General features: G+C 36.9%; 1 protein-coding gene across 1 annotated transcript in view; it reads right to left on the reverse strand.

Annotated features, from left to right (window-relative positions):
- Window positions 1-21,486, reverse strand: part of ANGPT1 (angiopoietin 1) — a 185,700-nt gene that overhangs the window by 4,599 nt on the left and 159,615 nt on the right. Inside the window, exon 8 of the mRNA XM_070748213.1 lies at window positions 11,693-11,823. Within this exon, the coding sequence (XP_070604314.1) occupies window positions 11,693-11,823 (131 nt within the window). The remainder of the gene's footprint in view (window positions 1-11,692; window positions 11,824-21,486) is intronic.

Below are 21,486 nucleotides of genomic sequence, written 5' to 3' on the forward strand. Positions count from 1 at the left end.
CAATGGATGGAAACTAATCAAGGAGAGAACCAATCTAGAACTAAAGTGAAATTTCCTGACATTAGTAACAATTAGAACAATTAATCAGTGGAATGAGTTGCCTCCAGAAGTTGTGGGTGCTGCAATTTTATTTATTTATTTTATTTATTCATTTGTCCAATACACAAATACATAGGAAGAAAAATAGACATGTGGTAATATAAATGAGGGTGAAAGTGAACTTAGAGGAGGAGAGGATATATGAAAGGAAGAGAATATATAAGATAGGTGGAATAAAGGAAAGACAATTGGACAGGGGACGAAAGGCACACCAGTGCACTTATGTACGCCCCTTACTGGCCTCTTAGGAACCTGGAGAAGTCAATCATGGAGAGTCTAAGGGAGAAGTGATGGGGGTTAGGGGTTGTCACAATTGAGTCTGGTAATGAGTTCCACGCTTCGATAACTCGATTGTTGAAATCATATTTTTTACCGTCAAGTTTGGAGCGGTTCTTATTAAGTTTGAATCTGTTGCGTGCTCTTGTGTTATTGCGGTTGAAGCTGAAGTAGTCATTGACCGGTAGGACATTACAGCATATGATCTTGTGGGCAATACTCAAATCGTGTTTTAGGCGCCGTAGTTCTAGGCTTTCTAGGCCCAGGATTGTTAGTCTGTTTTCGTAGGATATTCTATTTCGAGTGGAGGAGTGAAGGGCACTTCTGGTGAAATATTTTTGGACATTTTCAAGGGTGTTGATGTCTGAGATGTGGTATGGGTTCCAGACAGATGAGCAGTAGTCTAGGATGGGTCTGGCAAAAGTTTTGTAGGCTCTTGTGAGTAGTGTGAGATTGCCTGAGCAGAAGCTGCGTAGGATGCAATGGCAGAGATTTTAAAGAAATGATTGGACAACCATTTGTCTGAAATGGTACAGGGTTTCCTGCTTGATCAGGAAATTGGACCAGAGACCTCCAAGGTCCCTTCCAACTCTGTTATTCGGATATCTGGTGCTTTTGTCAAAGTGATGTAATCCACATTATGCTACTAGTTGTGATGTGTATAGGATGCTTCCTTAAGGTGAAGGAAAGAGAAATGGCCTTCTAGTTCACCTTTATCAAATTACGGATACAAAAACCCTGATCTGTACTGATGAGTTGCATGGCCTAATTTTTAAAAAGTGTCCTCCTCTCCCTGATTTGAAACCATGATTGCTTGTCAGCATTGAAGGAATTGGAAAGGCACACCATTTATTTCTTCAAAATATACAGTCATCAGAGCTCGAATTCTGTCCTCAGCAGGTTTTTTTTATTGTTTAAATATTTGTAGCCAAACTTTTAAGAGGTAAACATGGCCAAATAAATCACTGAGAAACAAACATTTCCAGATTCTCCTCCATTGTAGATGGCACAGAAGAGAAATGAACTCAAACAAATCGAAACCAGGCTTTAATTAGATTGTAGGGAATCAGTGTATCATTTTACCAGCAGAGCTTAGTTAGATTCTCAAATGGGCAAGGCAGAACCTTGTGGGAACATGCATGCTTGGTAAAATCATCAGTATTGGTTTTCATTTTGAATGTTTCTAGCTCTCTAAGCTTTACTATTTCACTTCTAATGCTGGGATATGAGGAGAAGCTCTATGTTTTTTTACTTAAAACGATTTGATTCTATCGGATGCTTTATACTGGTGAATTGATGCAATTATAGGAAATAAAAAAATAACGTTGAGCATTTGAACTCACAAATCGAATGACCCTCCTTTTTCTTTTAGTTTTCAATATTCCAGTCTTTCAATCCTCCTATTAGTCCTCAATTTACAACCACAATTGGGACCAGAATTTCTGTTGCTAAGCAAGGTAGGTAAGTGTGTCACACCCGATTTAATGATATTTATTGCTATTATTGTTGAGCAAATCCCTGCAGTTGTAGGGGGGGGGGTATACATTTTTTATTATTTTTCACACCTTACAGAGATTCCAATTTACATATCTCAAATTAAAATATAATACAAAAATACAATATCAAATGCCAAACTCTTAGTCAAATTATTCTACTTATTATTCAATAATTCTATATATTATTATTCTAATTATTTATCCAGTTATTTCTGGTATATATCATTCATCCTGTGCTACCTCCTTTCTAAATGCTATCATCCGGATTTTAGATGATGTTCTTCGCTTTCTTTTATATTAAATCACTGCAGTTGTTAAGTGAATCCAACTTCTCCCATTGACTTTGCTTGTCCAAACTAACTGGGATGGTTGTTAATAGTAATCATATGACCCCGGGACACTGCAATCATTGTAAACACATTCTAGTTGCCAAGCAACCAAATTTTGATCACGTGGCTGTGGGGATGCTGTGATGGTTATCTCTTTTATCAATGCCACTGCAACTTTGAATTGTTGTTGAGCCAATGGTTCACTTTCAGTATTTACTATTCATGTCCACTGATAACCTCTTTGAAGTTATGGCATGTAATTCAGTCTTACTCTTCTCTCCCCCAATTTTTCCTTCTTTTCATCTTCTCTCTTTTGCCTCTCACCCTACCACTTTGAGGTAGGCCATTGCAATAGTCATTAAGACATTTATTGAACTAAAACTCACAAATGTACTTACCGCCCCCCCCTCCCGCCCCGCTTCATCATTATTCCAATTTTCTCCATTCTTTCTTCTGAGTAAATGAGAGATGTAGGAAACTCTGATATAAAATATTGTGTTTTTATTATTTTATAAATATAAATATTATATGGTATTATTTCCTTTTGAAAATTTCCAGTTTAATTTTGAATTTCAGGTTTAGTGGTCGTGTAGTTTAATAACTACACTAAGCAGAAAAAAAATCAGCATTGCATTTTAGATTTAAGCAATAGAGCACAAACACAATAATAGTAAATTCTAAAACCTTTTGCTACCAGTTTGTGCATGCGTGTGTGATGCTTCTGCACATGCTCAGAAGCTTCTGCACAGGCACAGAAGCATCTCTTCTTAGAACAGGGAGCAACTCACTGCTGAAACATAATCAACTATCCATTCTATTCCTATACAATTATTTGGGCTGTTTTTACTAAAAAAAACCCAATAGATCTTCAGGTATTGCTTCAGTTGTGAATGCAGACATCTGATCTATTTACTGTCTGTTTCTGGAGCCATGTTCCAGTGTATATATGTCTATTATTATTGTTGTTGTTGTTGTTGTTGTTGTTATTGTTATTGTTATTATTTATTAGATTTGTATGCCGCCCCTCTCCGTAGGCTTGGGGCAGCTCACAACAGTGATAAAAACAATACATGGTAACAAATCTAATAATTAAAATCTAAAATAAAGGTTTTACATTACAAAGTCTAAAAAAACCCAAACCCCCCCCCCCCCATGTGTCTATATGTTATGAGTTTGTCAGAATGGTGTTAAAAATAACTGATATCCATCATTTTCATTCACAGCTTTCCTTCATATCAACTTTTCCATTCAACTCTTCCTAATGTACAGTTTTGAATATAATTTCCATGAGAAATGTTGGAGTTGAGTGGCATAGAAATTGAAGAAAGAAGAAAGAAAGAAAGAAAGAAAGAAAAAAGAAAGAAAGAAAGAAAGACAGTATCTTCCTGATATCATTTAAAAAAAAATATATTACTATGTCAGATTTTTCAAAAATATCCATTTATCCGATGAAATCTATTTCTTTTACACGTTTATCCTTTTTTCATAGGCAGCTTTTACAAACTTTCTTTCTCTCTGACTTTCTCAGATGCATCCACATAAGAAAATGACATTTTTCTCTGGATTTTTTTCAAATAGAGAAAGAGCATGGCTATGCACTTCTTTTGGTCTTCTCAATTCAAACATTTCAAAATCTGGTTTGGTGGATCTATTGAGACAGAAATCCTTGGTGGACTTATTCTGATCGGTCACTTTCACAAGAAAGTAATACGTAGGGTGAAAAGTAACCTGTGACAACATGTTTTTAATTATTTGAACTGTAGCAGGCACAATGATTAAAATGCAGAATTGCAGGCTAATTCATCTCACTGCCAAGAGTTTAATCCTGACTGGCTCAAGATTGACTCAGCCTTCCATCCTTCCAAAGTCAGTAATTGAGGACCTCTTAAATCTTACTTATCAGACCAAATTTTAGGGTTCATTTTTTAGTGATGTTAAGGTTGAAAATTTTTATTTTCTTACCGCCCTAAAAGAGAAGGATGTTAGCTGCTGATTTTGTTAAATTTTAATGCCAGGTTACTGTGTAAACCGGGATATAATTAAAGTGGTCTACAGAGGAAGTAAATAATAATCAAATTCATTGCACATCATTAGCAGAATGCTGTAAGATTTTTTTTGTTCCATCAAATAACATTTTCCCATACTAAAATGCTTAGATACTATTATTTTTCTAATTATATTATATATTCTAATTTTCTAATTGTACCCTATGACAATCATTAAATGTATCTCATCATTCTTGACAAATGTATCTTTTCTTTTATGTACACTGACAGCATATGAACCAAAGACAACTTTTTTGTGTGTCCAATCACACTTGGCCAATAAAGAATTCTATCCTATCCTATCCTATCCTATTCTATTATATTCTATTCTATCCTACTTCATTCCACTCCACTCCACTCCACCCTGCCCCGCCCCACCCCACCCCTACTCTACTCTACTCTACTCTATTCTAATATGAACCTTAAATTCTGGATTTCCTATCTTGTCTTTCGTGGTGTTGGATGAATTCATTGAAGAAGCCTTGTATTCATTTATACTATAGCTTGTGTATTTTTGGCTACTTCAGTATCAGAAGGAAAAAAGTTGTTAAATATTGAACCTACCCTGCCCTACCCTACCCAACTCTACTCTACCCTACTCTATTCTACTCTAATATGATCCTTAAATTCTGGATTACCTATCTCGCCTTTCGTGGTGTTGGACGAATTCATTGAAGAAGCCTTGCATTCATTTATACTATAGCTTGTGTATTTTTGGCTACTTCAGTATCAGAAGGAAAAAAGTTATTGTTGTTAAACACCAGAAGTATTAGTAACAACAATTAATCCCTAACTTTGGAGGGTATACTATTCTGTTTGAATCTACTCGATTATTATTTCAGCTTTTTTTTTTTGCATATTTATAAAACTTTTAGCATCTCCACCCCTGAATTAACACTTCATAAACAAAATCTTTGGGGAAGAATTGGTGCCAGATTATATTCTGGCATTCTGCTATTTTGATGCAGTTAACCTTTATTTGTTTATAAAATTGTACTTGAGAGCTAATAACCAATGAAAAAGAAAGCAGATCAACCATGGTTAACTGTAACAACAATGTAATCTTTAGAAATTTAAGACAAAGCTGAACAAGAAAGAAGAAACTAATCCTCTTTCTTGTTTGTTTGTTTGTTTCTTTTTCTGAGTTAAATCTACATAAGTGGCTCTTGGAACCTTTTACACTGCCAAAAGTATGGATTAGTAGGTAGCATCTATTACTAATCTACGTCACAGGATCATTCATAGCATGAAAGATTTTGTGAGATTTTTCTTAACCAGTCAAATTAAACTCTAGAAATTCCAACACAGGATGGGATGACAGTCTACCTAAATTATGCCTGTAAGAACAATCTACCAGACTGTAGATTTTAGAGCTCAGGACTGACTACTTTGATTAAGTAGGTTCCCTTTTGTCAGATCTTAGAGGCCATTTATTATCTCTGATCTGAGTGATCCAGTTCACACACATGAATGTTTTTCTCTTGTCAACAGCAACAAGTGATGACTTGCTTGTTTGAATCAGTCCTCACAGATTAACCCCATCAGATCCTATCTTAATCTAATGCAGCACCCATTCCAATTGTAACTTTCCTGGGAAAATGCAGGATTTTTTCCCTTGCGTGAACAAGATAAAAGATTAAGGGAAAATGTGGACAAAAAAATAGAACAGATGGTTAGTAGTTAATGTGTTCCTGATTTGGCTCAGTGTAGAAGTCCAAACAATATTAGATATTTTTGGTGCTAAGAAATTGGTATATTACATATATTTATTATTATATTTATTTATTTATTTTATTTATTTATTCATTTGTCCAATACACAATACATATGGAAGAGAATAGACATGAAGTAATATATATAAAGATAATATGTAAAAATAGAGGAGAAGATATATGAAAGGAAGAAAATATATATGATATATGAGATAAAGGAAAGACAATTGGACAGGGGATGAAAGGCACACTAGTGCACTTATGTACGCCCCGTACTGACCTCTTAGGAACCTGGAGAGGTCAATCGTGGAGAGTCTAAGGGAGAAGTGTTGGGGGTTAGGGGTTGACACTATTGAGTCCGGTAATGAGTTCCACGCTTCGACAACTCGATTGTTAAAGTCATATTTTTTACAGTCAAGTTTGGAGCGGTTAATATTAAGTTTGAATCTGTTGCATGCTCTTGTGTTGTTGCGGTTGAAGCTGAAGTAGTCATTGACCGGTAGGACGTTGTAGCATATGATCTTGTGGGCAATACTTAAATTGTGTTTTAGGCGCCGTAGTTCTAAGCTTTCTAGACCCAGGATTGTTAGTCTATTTTCGTAGGGTATTCTGTTTCGAGTGGAGGAGTAAAGGGCTCTTCTGGTGAAATATCTTTGGATGTTTTCAAGGGTGTTGATGTCCGAGATGTGGTATGGGTTCCAGGCAGATGAGCTGTATTCAACGATGGGTCTGGCAAAAGTTTTGTAGGCTCTTGTGAGTAGTGTGAGATTGCCGGAGCAGAAGCTGGGTAGGATCAGGTTAACAACTCTAGAAGCCTTTTTGGCGATATTGTTGCAGTGGGCTTTAGCACTTAAGTCATTTGATATTAGTATTCCAAGGTCTTTTACTGAGTGTGGGTTGGCTGTGAGAATTTGTTTATTCAGTTTATATATGAGGTTTGGATTCTTTTTGCCGATGTGGAGGGTAGAGCATTTGTTGGTTGATATTTGAAGTTGCCAGGTGTTAGAGCAGTCTGAGACAAAGTCTTATGTTATACTATCCTATTATAGAGTGCCTTCCGTTCCCTGTCCTAATGCTTCTCTTTTACTAGTACCACGTATATAAATATTATATTCCACCAATATGTATGTGACAAAACAAATAAATAAGAAATAAATAAATATTTTATTATATGGAGGTTAACTTCTTCCCTGTTTATTTCTGGAAGTACTTCAAGACCTGATATGTCATCAGATCGGGAAGTCCCAGGGGAACTGTGAAATCCTGAGATGACTCCATTATTGTTGTTAACTTCAAAACTTTTTAAAACTTTCATGATGTTTAAATAATGTCTGTTTTTTATAGATTGTTATTGTTTTATATTTTTGTTGTATAACACCCTGAGGTTGACGGTCATATATAATTGATGAATAAATAAAGAAATACAATGACTGAACACAGATTAATACACTTTTTTCTCTTTTAGTCCTATTTATAGAACAGAGTATTAATGTACCATGACAAACATTTACTAATTTAATGGCCAGAAACAAGATATAGCTAATTAACAATTATAATTAGTAATCACTGCTGACTGTATATAGCTTCACTCCTGATTTACAACATAATTTTAATCTTATAATAATTTAATTTCCTGCTATAAATAAATGAAGTGTTGAAATTGATTGGCTATACTTGAAACAGAAATTCAGCTAACAAATTTCATGTTTTGGTTTCGTTGGTTTACAAAAACCACTAAAGTGATTTTACTTCATACCATAAACTATAGTAGCTTAGTTACTGATAAGTAGAAAAAAATGACCAACTTTTGATTTAAGGTTGTACCGATAATGCTAGAATTAAAAAATAAGATTCAATAAGATTCAATCAAATACTACGGAGATTAGAACGGCGCCCACCCTCCTTGTCTTTCGCAAGTTACTTAAGACCCACCTATATCGCCAGGCATAGGGGAACTAAGACATCTCTCCCAGGCTTATTATATTTCATGTTTGATGTGTATGTGTTGTATGGTTTTTTAATTGTTGAGGTTTTTAATATATTTTATTATTAGATTTGTTCCATTGTTATACTGTTTTTATTACTGTTGTGAGCTGCCCCGAGTCTTCGGAGAGGGGCGGCATACAAATCTAATATATTATTATTATTATTATTATTATTATTATTATTATTATTATTAATGCTAGGTTAATCTGAAAGCATGTATATGTCTTTGAGCTACTTGCTTGAAAAAGAAAAAGAAAAAAGAAGTTATGTATTATATCAAAATTAGAAAAGTATTTCCAAAGGGCTTGATGGATGGTCTTGATCGATTCCTTGCTAGGGTGGTAGAGGGCGGTAGATTTAATATCTTTGCTTCAGGTGTGATGTTGTTTATGAATGTCACAAAAAAATGATTGCATAAATGCCTACGTGCCCGTATGGACTCAAGGAAATAAGTAATCAGATTACTTTGCTCAGTGGCTTAGACGCTGATCTTATCGATCAAAAGATCGGCAGTTCATCAGTTTGAATCCCTACTGCCATATAATGGGATGAGTCCCATTACTTGTCCCAGCTCCTGTCAAGCTAGCAATTCAAAAATTCAAGTAGAAAAATAGGGATCACTTTGGATGGGATGGTAAAAGTGTTCCATGTGCCTTTGGTGTTTAGTCATGCTGGCCACAGATGTCTTCTGACAGAGCTGGCTCTTCAGCTTTGAAACAGAGGTGAGCACCGCCCCCTAAAGTCAGGAATGACTAGCACATATGTGCAAAGGGAACCTTTACCTTTACTTTTATTTATGTATATGAATCCCCCCCCCCAAAATCTCAGATTTCAATCACTTATTCATTAGTTCTATTCAAATGTAGGAACAGTAGGTACTTAAGAAGGATTCTGGGAATATTTGTCTATATAAATGGAAAGCATTTCCCATTAAAGATCCCAAACTTTCTTCTGAAAAAGAAATATCTACTGGATTCATGTACTATTATGCTCACCTCTTTTTACAAACAGAGAGAGAGAGAGAGAGAAAGAGAGAAAGAGAGAAATAGCCAGCCAGCCACCTGAGGCTGGCAAGCAGTTGAGGCGGAGCTGGGCAACACGGCCACCACCGGCGAAGTAATGGGGTAGCTGGGGTGATTGGGCGAATAAGCCCAATCACCCATCATGCCCCATGCTTGGCGTGGGGTATGATGGAGCCAGCGGTCAGGGCGGCTAGCCAAAATATAAAGGCAGGCTCATCGCTCTCCGCCCTCTTTCCCCTTCGACAAAAGGGGCTAACAACAACTGTGTTCAGTTCTGGAGACCTCACCTACAAAAAGATATTGACAAAATTGTATGGGTCCAAAGACGGGCTACAAGAATGGTGAAAGGTCTTAAGCATAAAACATATCAGGAAAGACTTAATGAACTCAATTTGTATAGTCTGGAGGACAGAAGGGAAAGGGGGGACATGATCGAAACATTTAAATATGTCAAAGGGTTAAATAAGGTTCAGGAGGGAAGTGTTTTTAATAGGAAAGTGAACACAAGAACAAGGGGACACAATCTGAAGTTGGTTGGGGGAAAGATCAAAAGCAACGTGAGAAAATATTATTTTACGGAAAGAGTAGTAGATCCTTGGAACAAACTTCCAGCAGATGTGGTTGGTAAATCCACAGTAACTGAATTTAAACATGCCTGGGATAAACATATATCCATTGTAAGATAAAATACAGGAAATAGTATAAGGGCAGACTAGATGGACCATGAGGTCTCTTTCTGCCATCAGTCTTCTACGTTTCTATATTTCTATGTGTGTTCTCCTTTGGAGCACCTTTTGTAAGGTGATGGGGTGCTCCTCACCAGGAGCCCAAAGCCGACCTGGCCCAGGAGATTGGGGAGGGGCAGCATACAATTCTAATAAATAAATAAATAAAATAAGCAAGGTGGAGCCTTCTCACATGCCTTGGCCCTGGCTAAGAGCCAAGGCCAAGTTCAAGTCCAAGTTCAAGATCAAGGTCAATGGCTCCATTCCTTTGCTCAGCAAGGAGCTTCGCCCATAGTTGCCCAGGAATATTAAATGTGATTTCCACCTCTCTACAGGTCCAGATTTAATAAATAAAGTGACCCATAAATCCCAGCTCTGTGGTCCATGTGTTTACTCTGGCGTCCATCACAAATACACACCACTTAGAAATTCTATCCCTGACAGAACTTCATATGCAATAAGAATCTAGTCAAAACGAGATTTAATTTATCTACAAGAAACTGCTTTATGTCAAATTAAACAAGAAATGCAATGTGCATATGTATTGTTGTTAACCCTGATTATTTTAGTCAACATCTAAGTTCATGTATGCTGTTATTTGCCACATATATTCTACAGTTCTCAGAGAAACTACAGAATTCTACCCAATCTATCAAAGATAGCTACAGAACTCATGTATATTTTATATAATTTATAATGAATGAGCTGTCTACATGGATTGCCAAGACCAACAGAAAGGCTGATAAGGAACTTTACTGTCCAGAATACAATTATTTCTAAGATGAATTGTTTTATTAAGTTATATTCACAACTGGTTTTGGGACCAAGCTATTTCAATACATCTTTCTAAGTCTTATTTTTGAGACATGTTTAAATTTCTATTTTGCAGGAAAATGCATATGGTAAAAACATAAACATACTAGTCTATTCAGAGTTTTTACAATCCAACCAAACTCAATTAATACCCAACCAGGAACTTTTACACATTTGGCATCCAAAACGTAAACTAATGTCATTCTAAAATTTGCTTTGCAATTTATCAACAGCTATCTTGCCCTGAAAATAGGAAGTTTTGGGATTTTTAAAAAAATCTTATTCTCAGAACTGATAATTTATTTTTTGCTGTCTCAGTATGTTTTTCAACTTTTTCACTAGGAGGTCAGCTACTGATTCTTATGTTATCTGTTGCATAAATTTTCATTGTTCTAAATTTTCCTGGGTATCAGACTTTCTAGTCTGAAAAAAGCCCAAAGAGATGAGTTTGTCATGCTGATTATTTCATTTGATCCCTTGTCTTTTGTTTTTATTCATGTAATATAGTGGGAGTCCCCAAACTTGGCAACTTTAAGACTTGTGGACTTGAACTCCCATAGCTAGCTGTAGAATCTGGGGGTTGAAGTCCACAAGTCTTAAAGTCACCCTGTTTGAAGACCGCTGGAGTAAAGAAAGCCAAGGGTATAGAACCGTGATGATGGATCTATGGCATGTGTTACACAAGTGGCACGCGGAGGTATATCAGAGGACACGTTAGGTGTTGTCCTATGTCAGCTGCAGTGCACATGTCAGCTCTAGCCAGCTGAGTTTTGGCCTTGGGGAAGGACATTTCATCCTCCTCGGACTTCAGGGAAGTTTCCTTAAGCCCCGGAAGGCGAAAAACAGCCCAACAGGCAAACTGGAAGTCCATTTTTCTGATCTTCCATTTTGCCTGTTTGGCCATTTTTCCACTGTCCCAGCTTCAGTGAGGCCTGTGCACATGTGCAGGGTAGCATGATGGATGCACATGCATGGTGTAGGCACATGTGTGCATGCTAGCACACACATACACACCCTTTTGGCACATGAACCAAAAAAGGTTTGCCATCCATGGGATTTAGTTTTCTGTATTTAAAGTTTACTGAAATCCCTTGAAAAATATGATTGAAAAAAATCATTCAGAAATAGTTCTTTCCCTCTCCGTCATTTCATTTAGACATTATGTATAATACTGTAACTGGATGCTTACCTCCCGTTAGCATAAGAGCACATTTGCACATACAATTGTCATTGTCAGCATCTTTGGTACTAAAGTCAGCACCATGTAATATCAGACTGCTTTGTTTCCCTGCCGTTCCAGAATGACCCTTGAGATACAGCCTAGGAGAGAAAAAGAGAAGGGGTTAAGAGAGGGGAGATATTATCATGTACAGTTATTTAAAAATTGCCCTTGACTAGGGATTTCAAGAAAACAGGCCTAGGAAATTTCTGAAATCTGAGAACCATAGAAGTGATTCTCTGGCACGTTGCTAAGAACTTATTTCTCTGATTCCTTTCCCTTGCTCAGATAAAATTAGCACTGAAGCCAAGACAACCTCAACACTAGTTATTAATAATTATGCTAGTTGATTTGACAGTGATGGACTCCTACGGGTAGGGTCAGGTACGCAGAACCAGTAGAAAATTTTTGGTTAGGTACACAGAACAGCTTGCCTTTCGTAAGCTCCTCAAAACCCACCTCTGCCGTCAGGCATGGGGGAATTAAGATACTAATCTTTCCCCCTAGGCTTCTACAATTTATGCATGGTATGTTTGTATGTGTGATTGGTTTTATAACAAGGGTTTTTAGCTGTTGTAGTATTGGATTTTTACATTCTGTTTTTTGTCACTGTTGTTAGCCGCCCCGAGTCCACTGAGAGGGGCAGCATACAAATCCAATAAATAAATAAAAAATAATAATAAAAAATAAATAAAATATTTTTTCCCTTGTGGGCTCTGAGTATGTTTTTCCTATCACAGTAAAGGTTGAATATGAATAGTAAAGGTTGAATATGAATAATATTAGAAGAGCTGTGCATGTGTGTGTGTACATGCATTTTATATAGTAAATAATATATATTTTTATGTGACTATGTGTAATATGTATAAATTCTATATGTGTAGCATATATAAATAGAATTAAATAATATATTTTTGATATTCAGTAATAGTAAGGGAAATTGTATCTCTTTGAGACGAGGAGAGGCCAGGCACTCTAACCCTAACCCAAACCTTTGACGTGAGTGACGTCTAGTTGGCCACCTTTAAGCCAGTTACATGACATTTAAGCCACCCTGGTCATATGATCGTCAATCCACTCCCACTTCATTACATGGCTGGAAAGCCACACCCAGAAAATAAGCCACGCCCACGGTGTGGTAGTAAAAATGTTTGCAGCCCTTCTGGTTGAAGTATATGAACAAGGCAGATTCATTAAAAAGATTAACACAACATTAAACAGAGTGACACATACAGAACCTACCTCAAAAATAGTGCTCCATATCAACAAGACTAATTATTGGAATCTTTTTTTCCTAGCAGGTAAGTGAAAATATCTTCCCAGAGGAAATGAGTTTTCTAACGTGCAACAACAGATATTTGCATCATGTCCCCTATAGAAGAACAATCTCCAGTTCAACTTTTTCTTCCTTCTTGAAATTTGCACTCAAACTCTAACCGCCCAGCCATTTCATCTTTATATAGCAATAAAGAAACATTTGTGGTACATTTTGACCACCGGGTTCCTTTGCTTTCATGCAAGATATTCTATTAGAAACATAGAAGTCTGACCGCAGAAAAAGACCTCATGGTCCATCTAGTCTGCCCTTATACTATTTTCTGTATTTTATCTTAGGATGGATATATTAAACATATATCCCAGGCATGTTTAAATTCAGTTACTGTGGATTTATCTACCACATCTGCTGGAAGTTTGTTCCAAGGATCTACTACTCTTTCAGTAAAATAATATTTTCTCATGTTGCTTTTGATCTTTCCCCCAACTAACTTCAGATTGTGTCCCCTTGTTCTTGTGTTCACTTTCCTATTAAAAACACTTCCCTCCTGGACCTTATTTAACCCTTTAATATATTTAAATGTTTCGATCATGTCCCCCCTTTTCCTTCTGTCCTCCAGACTATACAGATTGAGTTCATTAAGTCTTTCCTGATACATTTTATGCTTAAGACCTTCCACCATTCTTGTAGCCCGTCTTTGGACCGTTCAATTTTGTCAATATGTTTTTGTAGGTGAGGTCTCCAGAACTGAACACAGTATTCCAAATGTGGTCTCACCAGCGCTCTATATAGCGGGATCATATTAGATCAGAATGCCTAATTCTTTGGCAATTCCAGGATAGCCTTTTATAATAGAGTTTTCCAGCACATTCTGTTGAAAAATTGTAAGATCTTAGTCCTCTACTCAATTTACTCTAGAAGAACATTATTTAGATAATTCCCATTTCAGATAAATATGTCAGATGACAGTGAAAGTTACATATTGCCTATTTGTGTTTAAGGGCATGATCCATGATATTTTGACATGTGTCTTTTTAAAGACCTAAACATTGTTTCTGGTGTGTGTTTGTATGTGTGTTAGAAAAAATGTGGCCAATCAGCTAATTGTGTGATAAATGCAATTCCAAATGTAGGCTAAAGATAAAACATCTTGGAAAAAATACTGGTTATGAAAACATCTTTATAAGGCATAGTTAGCAGTGCCAATTAGATACTGTTTTCTAAGGCAATATACAAATGAGGCTTGGAAGCAATATATTTTAAAGCTTTTTGCCTGTCTTTATGCATTTTAAATTAAATATAAACAAACTAAATTGAGATTAAAGCCTTCTAGATTTAGTGGTTTGGACATTGATGGCTCATTTTGGTAAATTATCTTGGTTTCCACCCCCTCCCACCCAAAGAGGAAAATAAATGCCTATGGAATAGTGCTGAGAGAAAAATGACTTTGAGATACCCTATCTCCAAGCTTATTTTAAACTGTCACAGATCGTCAGTACATCACCCATGCTAGACTTACAGAAGCCGATGTCAGCATAAAAGAATGGAACCTGACTTTTTGACATCAGTTAATCAAATTTGGATAGAATGTGCCACTATGGAGATATTAGATGAAAGGCAAGTGAGTGGTTCTTTTTAATATAAATTTTAAATTGGGATATGTGAAACTTCCTTGGGTAATTTGGCAATTCTTAGAACCAAATTGGTGACAATGGTCATAATGATAAGGACTGTTAGAACTGTAGGGTCATTGGTATTTGTGGGAGTAGGTCAGTTGCATGTAACTTGATATTATTTTCATACAACTGAGTTTGCATTCTTTGTGTAATGTTGTCAGCAGGCCAAGTGTCAGATGCTTATGCAAAGGACACCAAGTTTAGATCATTTCTTGGAAAGATAGCAAACTGGGTGCAAACAGCCTGCAATACTCAATCTTGTATTTATATTGCAATGTTGACATTGGTGATTTTTTTTTTTTAAAAAAACCAACTTTAAAAGATGTTTGCAAAGATGCTGCCGCACCTTATATTTTTATGTAATATAATATTTGAAAAGCCTCAAAATACAAATTCTGAAAGTGAGATTTATGCTGCAGTTACCCCAATGTTGTCTATTTTATTTATCTTTCTTAAATTAATGTAGCAATTGGGGGGGGAGGCTTAAGAAAAATGTATTGGGAACAGAGTAAATGAGAGGAGGAGGAGGCTGTTTTTCCCAATGCCATTAAAAAATAAATCTAACTAGCCTTTTTTAGCAGCAATGAAATTAGGTGCCTTTGGTACATTCTGAGCTTGGTTGTTTTCTTGTGGCAATAGCAATAGCACAGACTTAGATACAGTGAAGGGATACCAAAATTTTTATTACCACACTGTGGGGTGGTTTATGCAGGACGCCCTGCATTTTCTTTCAGCATCTTTCAGTGCAAATTGGGTACTCTGGGGTGGAGCTCCATTTTTGCTACCCCACTGTGTCCCCCCCATCCGGGCAGTAATCTGGGTCTCATTTTACCAACCTCAGAAGTATGGAAGGTTGAGTCAACTTTGAGTCAGGGAGATTTGAACTGCCAAACTGCAGCTAGCAGTCAGCTGAAGTAGCCTACAGTGCTGCACTCAAACCACTGCGCCCCTTAATCTCATATAGATGTTTCATTTCCCAAACTAGGCAACATCATCCATGCTAGTAAGGAATGGGGTTTGTCCTGAGCTCCTTTATTGTAGGAATGACATTTTTAGAGATTTGGATAGAACGCTGGATGTGTGGATTGTTCGGTTTAAGATCATCTGCCTTTTGATGTTGATTGATTGATTCTGTCATTAAGTGGTTGTTGACTCTTAGAAATCACATAGATATATTTTTCTCAATGATGAGCTGTCCTTAAGCTACTCCTTAAGCTCCTCCAATGGTACCCCATCACCACTATAACCAAGTTCGTCCATCTTACTACTGGTCATCCTTCCTTCCTTCCTTCCCTCCCTTTCTTTCCTTCTTTTTTTCCTTCTTTCTTTTTTTGAGCCTCGGTGGAGCAAAGGTTAGAGTGCAATCCTACAAGCTACTTCTGCTGATCACCAGCTGCCAGCCGTTTTGCAGATTGAATCTCAGTAGGCTCAAGGTTGAATCCATCCTTCCATCCTTCCAAATCCTGTAAAATGAGGACTCAGATTGTTGGGGGCAATATGCTTGCTCTCTGTAAACCACTTAGAAAGGACTGTAAAGCACTGTGAAGCGGTATATAAATCTAAATGCTATTGCTATTGTTATTGCCCTTCCTTCCTTCCTTCCTTCCTTCCTTCCTTCCTTCCTTCCTTTCCCAGCATTACAGACTTCTCTGGAGACTAAGTCTTTGCATAATGTGTCCAAAGTAGGATAAATTGTGCCTTGACTGAGAACTATGAGTTTATTTGTTCAATGTTCCATTTATTTGCTTTTTTGTTGCCTATGGTATTCTCAGGAGTCTTCTCCAACACCAAAGTTCAAAAATTTGGATGCAAAATCCACTAAAAATGATGAATTTTTGCTTGGAGTCAGCTCCACTAGCTAGAGCAGATGAAGAAATCATCTCCACAGGAGGACTAAAAAAAAAATCTGTTGAGTTTGGCTGTAATAACAAAATTGTGCAAGGCTGATTGTACTATTCCTCCTCCTCCTTATATGCCAGTGAATCAAGCAGGCATTTGCATATCCAATGTTATCTTGCTGCCTGGATTTTTTTTAAAGAAATGCTTCAGCCCTTTTGGCCTACATTGTAGTTCATGCAAATTCCCATAATGTTTATCTATTTTACTTTCTACTTTTGGAATATATCCCTACATATATTTACATCCCTTTTTCTATATTGTTTCATATTCCGACAAACTGTGTTTGTTTGCACAAAATAAATGTTAGTGTCAAGCCCCAGGAAAAACATAAAATCCAGGCAGTTCAAATGTGTACAAAATTTTATTGTAAGTTTCAGCTCTCTGCAGGAATCCGAACTACTAATGGACAAAACAAATTGGAGGTAGGTAAGAGTCAAAGGAATTTAAGGTGGTTCTTGTGGGTGAGAAGGAACCCATGATTGAGGATACATTTGACTCCTCACTTGGGCTTAGTCTGGTCATCTCCTACATCTAGTGTGTGCACTAATTGTCAGGCCGAAGCCATCCTTGACTTGGAGACTTTGGCCTGTCACACTTTATGCTTTAGAATGTATTCTTGCTATGGGAACTTGGGAGGGGCTGTTGCATGAAATGTAGCCATAACAAATTCCTTCTAGGTTCTCAAGGTCATCCTTTGTCCAGTACCTGCCCAGAAGCTGATGGGAGTAGCAGACACGTTAGCAAAATACAACTGGTTAATGTGATCAACTTGTGGGTATGGGAGCAAGGGAATGAACTTTAAACTGGGTGGTGAAATCCTCATGGCTTTAAATTAGGGTTTATCACAGATGTGCCAGCATGGCTCCGTTAATATATTAGAAATTTGAAGAAATCCATGCCTCGGATTCTGATTTAATTTTGGATGCTAATTGGAACACTGACACTAATATTCTTCTGTCAATCTAATCCCTTCTGTGTACATTTTATACAACATCAAGGTTAACACCAACATCACATTTTAGGCTTCTTCTAACCAAAATAATGAGAGTAATGAAGAATGCTGAGATAACAATACAAAATACATTATGTGACAAATGATCAAGATTTCTTGGAATTAAAAGCAATGGGTGGAATAAAGCATCGGTTGAGACCCTGAAGATTTGACATAGTCAACAGACCAAAGCTGAACTAGACCATCAATAAGATTTGGCATAAATAGCTATAGCTACTACATTTGTTCTAGAAGTAAATGTAGAATGCCGATTTCATCTTCGTTTTCTTACTTTATACAGAACATATATGATTCTCTATTTCTTGCACAGTACAAACTAAAATGCTATCATTAGTGATGGGCGAACCCAACGGTGTTCGGGTTCGGCAAGCTCGGCCGAATTTTACGCAAAATTCGGCCGAACATGAACCGAACCCAAACTCGAACCCGAACGGGGAATCGCTCCCATGAAGAGATTCTGGGGGCGGAGCTTTGACATCACCAGAAGGTTGCTAAGGACACCAAGGTGATCACTCCCTGGATTCCATGGAATCCAGGAGGTGATCACCTTAGCATCCTTAGCAACTTGCCGGTGATGTCAAAGCTCTTCCCCTGGAATCTCTTCTTGGGAGGGATTCCCCAGCTCCTTCAAAGGGAGGTCTTCATGTAAAAATAAACATTGTTATTTTTATGAAAAAAGACACCGCAGCGGTGCTGCAAGAAAAGGGAGGTCCTTTCACGTAAAAATAAACATGTTTATTTTTACGTGAAAGGACCGCCCTTTGCTTGCAGCCCCCTGAGTCTATGGAGAGGGGCGGCATACAAATCTAATAAATAATAATAATAATAATAATCCCTCCCATGAAGAGATTCCGGGGGCGGAGCTTTGACGTCACCGGCAGGTTGCTAAGGATGCCAAGGTGACCATGGAATCCAGGAAATGATCACCTTGGCGTCCTTTGCAACCTGCCAGTGACGTCAAAGCTCTGAATGCCGAACCCGATCCTGAACTTTGCCCGAACTTTGGGAAAATTTCAGGTTCGTGTTCGGCACAGACCTGAATTGTGCGGGTTCAGTTCGCCCATCACTAGCTATCATCCTTATTGAAGTAATATATGCAGACTAATACATAATTTGAAGTCAATTCTTCTCTTCTGCTAGTTATAATGAACTTCTAGCAGAACTTCTCCCACAGCTTAAAAGGGAAGAAAAAATCCCAACTACATATGCAACAGGTTTTGAAACCTACTCTGAAACATGTCTATTGGAGTGAAGACCTTAAGTGACTGAAGAGTGGCTTCTATTTATATGATGCTGTATTCCATTGAACCTTTGAGAATCAAAACCCCAGCATCAGTTTTGGGTGAGAAAAAGACCAGAGGATTTCTGAACTTTAAATGGAAGTCAAATCCTTAGATTTTATCAGTAAATTGAACATACGCTAGCAACTAGATGAGAATTCTCTTTGCAATTCTGTTAATGTTGCACATAAATAAGTCTGCCTCTGTGTGTTTCTAAAGCAGACTATGAGATTTTATTTATTTATTTATTATTTGGATTTCTAGGCTGCCCTTCTCCGCAAACTCAGGGTGGCTTACAACAGAAATAAATATAAATAAAAAATAGAACATGTAAGGAAACCCAAACTTAAAATCTAATCTAAAACCCCAATTATTAAAATAATTCATCCACATTCATTCATCACATATTTGATGTAATCATCACAGATTACATATTATAAGGCTCAGCAAAATCTATGAAGTCCATGTGAGTCTCTGAATTGGCTTTGAATGTTTGAATTGGCTTTGAATGTTTCCAAAAAGCACATGACTCAATTTGATACCTTGTATTAACCGATTCAAATACTTTGTTTATGAGATGAATCAGTCCCAATTCTTTGGAGTCAAGTTGTCTATTAGGTTCATGCATCCCTAGTATTATTTACCAAATACTGTATCCATTTAACAATTTCCTGCAATATTTAATCAACTATGCATTAAGCCCTTTTATTGTTAAAAATAACTACAACCTAATAAATACATTAACATTTTATACATACAACCAAGATAGTAGATAGGGTTTGAAAAACATTGCTAAAAGAAATTGTGACCCTCTCTTATACCTGTTTATATTATTAAGATTTTCCATCCTAAGATCATGTGCTTTACAATAAGTTCTCTCTGGACCATCACACATTTTGGTTTTGATTTCTCTAGTGTTAATGGTTTAATAACCTCTTTCAAATTATGCTTTAGAAATTGGCTGCGGCACAGATGGAACGTTTTGAGGTTATGGCTGCCAGCAGGCAGAAAGAAGTATAAGAAAGAAGTAAATGAGTTTAATATGAAATGACAAACAAACTAAACATGTTGCTTGCTACTTGTGCATTTCAAGATTTGACAGCATCTATTTCAAGATCTGGGTTAGCGTATGTATGCATCCCGAAAGGAAAAGCAGGACTATTGTTTGTTCTCCTTTGACATTCTTATTGCCTACTTTATGCAAAATCAGAGTTCAATGGTATATGTGATCTAATTAGTAGATTAGGGTGTTTTTTTAATTAACTGTCATGTACTACATCATGACAATCTGAAATATGCCATCAGAAATGGTGAACATAAACTCTGAATACATAAAATAAGGAAATCAAAATAGACCAGTGGTTCCCAACATTTTTTTGGCCATGCCCCAATGAAGCATCTCTAAAATCCTGACACCCCCCCTTCCCACCATGACATATAATTCTAACTATTCAAAAAATGAACTTCTACATTAACTTGGTTTAAACAAGGTTCCAATTGCCCCATTAAAAATAAAATTGCCCCCTATGGGGTGTGGGCCACACATTGGGAACCAGGGAAATAGACCCTTAATGGGCAAAAATAATTATGTCCTTCCTTTAGAATAGGGGTGTCAAACTCAAGGGCTGGACGTGGCCCATAGGTGCTTAGATCTGGCCCATTGAGCCACCCTGGAAACAGTGAAAGACTGGTCAATGAAAACCCTCTCAAGCTCCATTTTCACTGGCAGAGGGTTGCAGGAGGCCATTGCATCTGAAAATGGAGCACAATAGGCAAACTGGAAGTCTGTTTTTTGAACGTCAGCTTTGCCCGTTGGGCAGGTTTTTGCACTCTGGGATTTCAGGGAAGCTGATTTCACCCTCCCCTGAAGCTTCCCTGAAGTCTCCAAAGGCTGAAATGGCCTTCCCCAAGCCCAAAAATCAGCTGGCTAGCGTGTGCATGCATGCTAGAGCTGACATGCCCTCCAATATGGCTTCATATGCCACCTGTAGTACTTATACTGTAGGTTCACCATCATAGCCCTATGCCATCTATATGTATCCATCCATGATTATATATGAATCAATGTTTGTTCATGTGAAAAATTGAAAGTTGAAGTTGTGTGAATCCAGCTCCAGCCTCAGAAACAAGCTGCAATTTGTGCAAACCATGATTTACATGATCAAAGATCCTAAAAATGTTGTGAGCCACCCCGAGTCTCCAGAGAAGGGCGGTATACAAGTCTAATAAATTATTATTATTTTATTGTTATTATTATTATTATTGTTGTTGTTGTTGTTGTTGTCTTCGGAGAGGGGCGGCATACAAATCCAAATAATAAATAAATAAATAAAATTATTATTATTATTATTATTATTATTATTATTATTATTATTATTATTATTAAAACATGTAAGGTACACATCTGGTTATCCTAAACATAGAAACATAATGTAATATGTTATCCTATAGCTAACCAAGCTATAGGATATTCATATACGATTTTTTTTTAAATGTTAGGAATACTAATTATCATTGTTTACCATTTTTCAATCCAGGATCGTATTTCCTTAACCAGCAGTGAACTTCCAAGATTTAATTAATCAGGGCAGGACAATCAAGAGATGTACTATTCCTGGAAA

Source organism: Erythrolamprus reginae, chromosome 3, assembly GCF_031021105.1.
Source record: "Erythrolamprus reginae isolate rEryReg1 chromosome 3, rEryReg1.hap1, whole genome shotgun sequence".
Lineage (NCBI taxonomy): Eukaryota > Metazoa > Chordata > Lepidosauria > Squamata > Dipsadidae > Erythrolamprus > Erythrolamprus reginae.